Source organism: Ciconia boyciana, chromosome 14, assembly GCF_034638445.1.
Source record: "Ciconia boyciana chromosome 14, ASM3463844v1, whole genome shotgun sequence".
Taxonomy (NCBI): Eukaryota; Metazoa; Chordata; class Aves; order Ciconiiformes; family Ciconiidae; genus Ciconia; species Ciconia boyciana.
In genome coordinates this window covers 11,347,738-11,352,882 of record NC_132947.1, presented here as the reverse complement: position 1 = coordinate 11,352,882, position 5,145 = coordinate 11,347,738, and the positions used below count along the sequence as shown (strand labels likewise).

The following is a 5,145-nucleotide window of genomic DNA, read 5'->3' as shown; positions in this document are numbered from 1 at the left end:
TTGGAGCCATCCCTATTTCCCCCAAAGTGGGAAGCAGCCGGACAACGCGAACACTGCTGGAGAGGTGTGTTAAAAAAGCAGTTTCCTACACAGCACTAGGGATGAAGCAGGTTGGACAGCTGGGCTGCTGGCGGGGGTCAGTGTTATAAATAATTCTGGTTCACCCCATCGCCATTCCCAGGGGCTTCCTCGCGAGGTTGCAGCCCTAGAACCAGCTGACTTGGTTGGATTTGAGTCCGGTGAAGCACATGTTGTTGGAGCAGCCCCCGCCGTAGGTGGGGGGGCAGGCTGAGCACGGCCGCCCCACCTTGTACGGCGCTTCTCCCAGCCAGTTGCCCCTAAAAAGAGAAGAGGGCATCACCTCTGAGCACCATTGCCTCGCCGCCGAGACCGGAGCAGCCGGTGAGGAGGGAGGACGGCGCGGGGGGGCTTCCCGCCCCTCACTTACTTGATGGCATAGTTGCAGACGAGGAGGACGGCATGCCGCCACGTGCTGCCCCAGACCCGCATGTTGGCACAGGCGCCAAGGGCACAGCCCAGGCGGCTGGAGGATGCCCACACCATCTGTGCAGGACAGAGAACAGCCGCTGTCGGCGACCGCCCGCCCAGGCGTCCCGCAGCCGGTCACCCTGGGACCCCAGCGCAGGTCTCCGTCCCACCAGGGAATCGCATCCCGCCCCCCTGAATTTCTCAGGCTGGATGCTGTGCCCAGCATGGGCACTGCTTCATCACCCCAGCGTGATTTCTTGCTGCCCTTTTCTGCCTGCAGCCAGCCCATGCTGCCCTGCAAGGGGCTGCCTTGCCAAGCTCACTTAAATGAGCAGCAGAGTCTGGGTCACTTCTGTGATTTACCCAAATTAGTTCCCAAACTTCACCCTGAATCATTGCTGGCAGCTTACCTGCACACAGGGAGGTGAAACAGAACCAGAAGCTCCTCTGAAAGCCTCTCCAGGCTGAATTTCTTCCTTAAAAAATGTATCTTGCCCATTTGCAACCCAGAGCATCCCCAAGCGTCCCCACGGACAAGCCGCACAGGGCTGCAGATGCTCAGGTAAAGGCTGGCGCCGTGCAGAGGAGGTAATTAGGGTTGGCACAGCTTTGTCACTGGGCAGGGGAGCAGAAGGAGGTTTTCCACCTTGTGCCGGCCAGGCTGCTGGTGGATGTGCCAGGGGATGAAGGGGCTGCGTTCCTGGGGAGTTGGACATGGCTGGGCGCTATCAAGCCACTCCATCACAGAGGAGAGGATCCATGCTCAGCAAAAGCACAAAGGGGCTTTTTTTTTTTCTCTTCGCCACCTTTGAGGTGCCAGTGGGGTAATAAGGAGAAAAAGACCAAAGCAGGAAAAAAAAGCTTACAATGAAAACCTCCCAGCCAACTGGCCAGAAGGTCCCAGCTGTGCCCCAGTGGGCTGCGAGCCCCCGGGACCTCCATGCAAGCAGCCAGATTCCCGCAGGGGCCCAGGGTAGGAAAGCATCGCCGCCGGCTGCCTGCAGCCCTCCGGCAGGCACGCTGCCTGCTGCCAGCCCTGCTGCCTGATTCGATGCAGGCAGCTGCCAGGATTTGGTCTCGGATCCCAGCTGCTGCTGGGAGAAGGGCTGCTCGCCGCAGGGGTGCTGCAGCAGCCCCAGGTGCTGTGAGCTGCCCCCCGGTTTGCAGCCAGGTCCTGGGGGGTTGCGGGGGGCTGCGGGGGGCTGCGGCACTCACCTGCGTGTAGTGGCTGCAGACAGAGCCGCTGCATTTGGAGGGGCAGCGGGGGTTGCACTCATGGGGGTGGGGGAAGGAGTAGTGCTGCTTCTCCTGGTGCCACGATTTCACCATGTCCACTACGGAGCGGTACCTGCAAAAGGTGCTGTGTGTAAGGCGGACCTCCTCCACCTCACAGGTCATGGGTGAGGGAGAGGAGGGGGAGGAAGGTTTCACGTAGAGGGAATAGGGGAGAGAAGCGGGATGGAGCAGGGGCAGTGACATCCTTGTGCCAAGACCACTTGTGCCCGAGGCCAGAAGACCTGGCCCTTGCTGGAGGCACCTGAGCGCTCAGCTGCGTGGTGGAGATCCAGGACCCACGTCTCTCTGGTCCGTGTGCCAGGCACAGAGGGGATTAATGCCATTTGGGGATTAACTCCCCAAATGAGCAGCGGGTACCTCTGGTTTCCCACATTTACCCTGCTGCAAGAGTGGGGCCCTCCTCCTCCTCCCCGGGGGGCTCGATGTGCCTCTTGGTTGCATCTCAGTCCTCTGCAACCCCAGCTCAGAACTGCTCTGCTCCTCAACCAAGGGGCTGCTGCTGCTCCTCCTCTTCCTCCAGCATCGTGGGGTGCAGGGGGTCCCCAAGGAGCCCGCTCCGCCCACGGGGCACTCACCTGCCCGAGTGGATGGAGAGGTTCTGCCCCACATATTTCATGAGCTGGGGGGGCCCATGGTCCCACAGGCAGCGTGCAGCCCACGCCTCCGCTGCCCTGGCCAGCCGCTCGTCCCACACCTGGCCAGGAGGAAAGGAAAAGGGCAGGCAGGGATTTTGGCTGCCCAGAGGAGGGAAGAGGAGAAACCCTCTCCCTTGGGCACAGGGGGTGTTTCTGAGCACCCGCAGGTGTCCAAAACTTGTGACTCACACATCGGGCTGGGAAAAGCCTGCGGGAAGCAGGGCAGTGTGTCCAGGAGCGATGAACTGCCCCAGCAGCACCGTGACTCCTGGGCACACGCGGTACCCACTGCCCAGGCAGAGCACGGATGCCCTGAAGCAGCGCAAGCCCTGTGTGTGTGATTCCCTCTGGGGATAAGCTCCCTCTGCAGAAGGTGGAGCTGAATCCGGGGGTGAAGCCCCGCAGCCCTGCGCTGCTGCTGTAGCTCGCAGCCATCCCCGGCCCTCTACAGCAGCCCTGGCCGCAGACTAACCGGTGAGGACAGCTGGTTCCTTCATGCATTATTTAAAGGCTCCTCACCCATCCTGAACCGCTTTGGGGAGATGCCTGGGAGAGTTATTTTGGAAGGCAGGAATTTAGGCCAAGCAAGAAGCGGCGCAGGATGCTCCCGGGCACGTCTGACCTGCTCTGGTACCCAGCAAGCCGGGCTGCCGCCTGTCTCTCCCAAACTGGCATCCAGGGACCACCCAGCCGCTCCATCGGAGCTCCGGTCCCCTTCCTGGGAGCAGCACATGGCACCTCCTGCCCCAAGGGTCCCACTCTGTGCTGGCTGGAAATCCCTCCTCTTGGTGGCTCCCCATTTCTCCTCCCTTTAGGGCTGGGTTAGGAGCTCCAAGCAGGGTCCAGACAACCTGGGGAAAGCTCTGCCCAGGGTGGCTCTTGTCCAGAGGAGCTGCCCGACCCAGTGAGGCCGTGCGGCCCCTCTCTGTCTCGCTCCTGCGTGTTTCTCCTCCCAGGGGCTGGCATCCCCGGGCATGTTCCTGAGGGACCCCGGAGCTTGAGATGGGGCTGTCCCTCCCGGCTGCAGTTAGGGGAAAGGCTCCCACCTGGACTTTGGGTTGGGACCTGGGCTTTTCATGCTTGTAGCCATCTCCCTTCCCCTAATGCTACCTCTGCAGCTTGGCTGGACGGATCCTGCCATACCACAGCCTGCAAGCTCCCAGACATCCCAGGCATGGACCAGGGGTCCTAAATCTGCCCCCAGTTGTAAACATCCCCCCATCGGGACTCCATCCCTCCTGTGCAGAGGCTGCATGGGGCGTGCATGGGTCTGCCCTGCACCAGGGACGCGAAAAACCCCCCAGGACAGATGTTCAGCCGCGAATCCGGGGCAGCACCCTGACAGCCCCATGTGTGGGTGCCCCATCCCTACCAGGTTGGGTGCCCACATCACGGGTGAGCCCCTCAACCCCACCGCAACAGCCAGGAGCTGGGGACCCAAAAACACCCGGCCGGAGCCCAACTCACCATATACTCCATGTTGGCGGCAGGGGGGGACACTTGTGCCCGCACTTGGTTGTGGTAGTCCAAAATCATGCTCATGTCGCGGGAGGAGATGTATCGTTTCCGCCGTCTCCAGGGGACCCCCACGCCCCACAGCAGGCCCGCGGCTCTGCCCCCGGGGGGGGACAGGAGCTCGGTGGCATTGGGCAGCAGGAAGGAGCTGGACTGCTGTGTCATCCAGAAGCCCAGGACAGTGAGGTACAGGTGCAAAGGGAGCATAGTCATGCTAGCCCAGCCGGTGGGATCGGCCAGCGGCTTTCTGCTCCCACACGGAGTTAAGCAAGGAAAAGGAGGATTGCCAGTCCCCGCTGCCGGCACGTGGATCTAGGAGAGAAAACAACACAGGCACCACTCAGGTTTGCAGTTCACATGCAAACACCACTTCCCAAAATAAGATGGAAATAAATTTTCCTTTTTTTCGTTTTCAAAATAAATTTTAAAAATTAATCTCTTTGATAACCTCATTTATCACAGCAAATTCCCCGGGACTGGCAGGGAGATGGCTGGAGAATTGGTTTTCTTGTTGTTACTTCTTTAAAAAAAAAAAATTGTTACAAAATCTCCCCCATTTTTTCACTTATCACACATACCTGCCAGGCAGGGGCTAATTCGGAGCATGCTGAGATATTCGCTGCAGCCGCCTGCTCTGTAACTTCCCAGGCATTTGGTGTGTTGAGTAAATCCCCAGCACAAATGGAAATCTCATACAGATAAAGAAATGCACGGCAAGTTTTAAAAGCATCGGCGAGAAATCCTAACAACTCTTTATCTCAGCGAAAGAAAAATAAACCACTGCAAAACCAGAATAATTTTAAAAAGGAGAAGAATGCTGGAATATCTCCTTGTTTGTCAGCCAACACACCTCCTAACATCCCTGCCAGCCCTTCTCCGGAGCAGCGGGGAGGATGTTCCCCCGACTACGTACCTTGAGGACTGAGCCAAGAGCAGCCGAGCCCGGCGGCGGCAGCAGCCGGTGGGATTGACCTTTGCAAACAACCTGCTGGGGCAGATGCGGGGGAGAGGTTTAGCCTAGCCCCGCCGGACAGCCCGCCGCAGCATCTGACGCAAAAGCTGCATCTTAACTCTTCCCCCGGGGAATGTCCTGAAGTTTGGAAAGAGCCCTGCTAGGAGATTTATAGGCTGGTGGATGCATCCGCGTGCACAGGCGCGCTCGCAGGCACGCTGAGCCGTGCACGGTGCCGGTGGGGGGAAGCGAGCAGAG

The 5,145-nt window shown here is 59.6% G+C and overlaps 1 protein-coding gene across 1 annotated transcript; it reads right to left on the bottom strand.

Annotated features, from left to right (window-relative positions):
* Nucleotides 1-205: 205 nt before the first annotated feature.
* R3HDML (R3H domain containing like) lies at nucleotides 206-4,857 on the bottom strand. The gene is made up of 6 exons (XM_072879341.1): nucleotides 4,849-4,857; nucleotides 3,888-4,247; nucleotides 2,361-2,479; nucleotides 1,705-1,837; nucleotides 449-564; nucleotides 206-338 (listed from the first exon to the last, which is right to left on the bottom strand). The coding sequence occupies exons 2-6, from the start codon at nucleotides 4,146-4,148 to the stop codon at nucleotides 206-208; spliced, it is 762 nt and encodes a 253-aa protein (XP_072735442.1). The 5' UTR covers nucleotides 4,149-4,247; nucleotides 4,849-4,857.
* Between the last annotated feature and the right edge of the window lie 288 nt (nucleotides 4,858-5,145).

Excerpts from the sequence above, each read along its gene's own strand:
- R3HDML (XM_072879341.1), bottom strand. The coding sequence starts at position 4,148 with ATGACTATGCTCCCTTTGCACCTGTACCTCACTGTCCTGGGCTTCTGG. Across the intron at positions 565-1,704 it reads TCTGCAGCCACTACACGCAG|ATGGTGTGGGCATCCTCCAG; the intron begins GTGAGTGCCGCA and ends TGTCCTGCACAG. Across the intron at positions 339-448 it reads GTCTGCAACTATGCCATCAA|GGGCAACTGGCTGGGAGAAG; the intron begins GTAAGTGAGGGG and ends TTCTCTTTTTAG.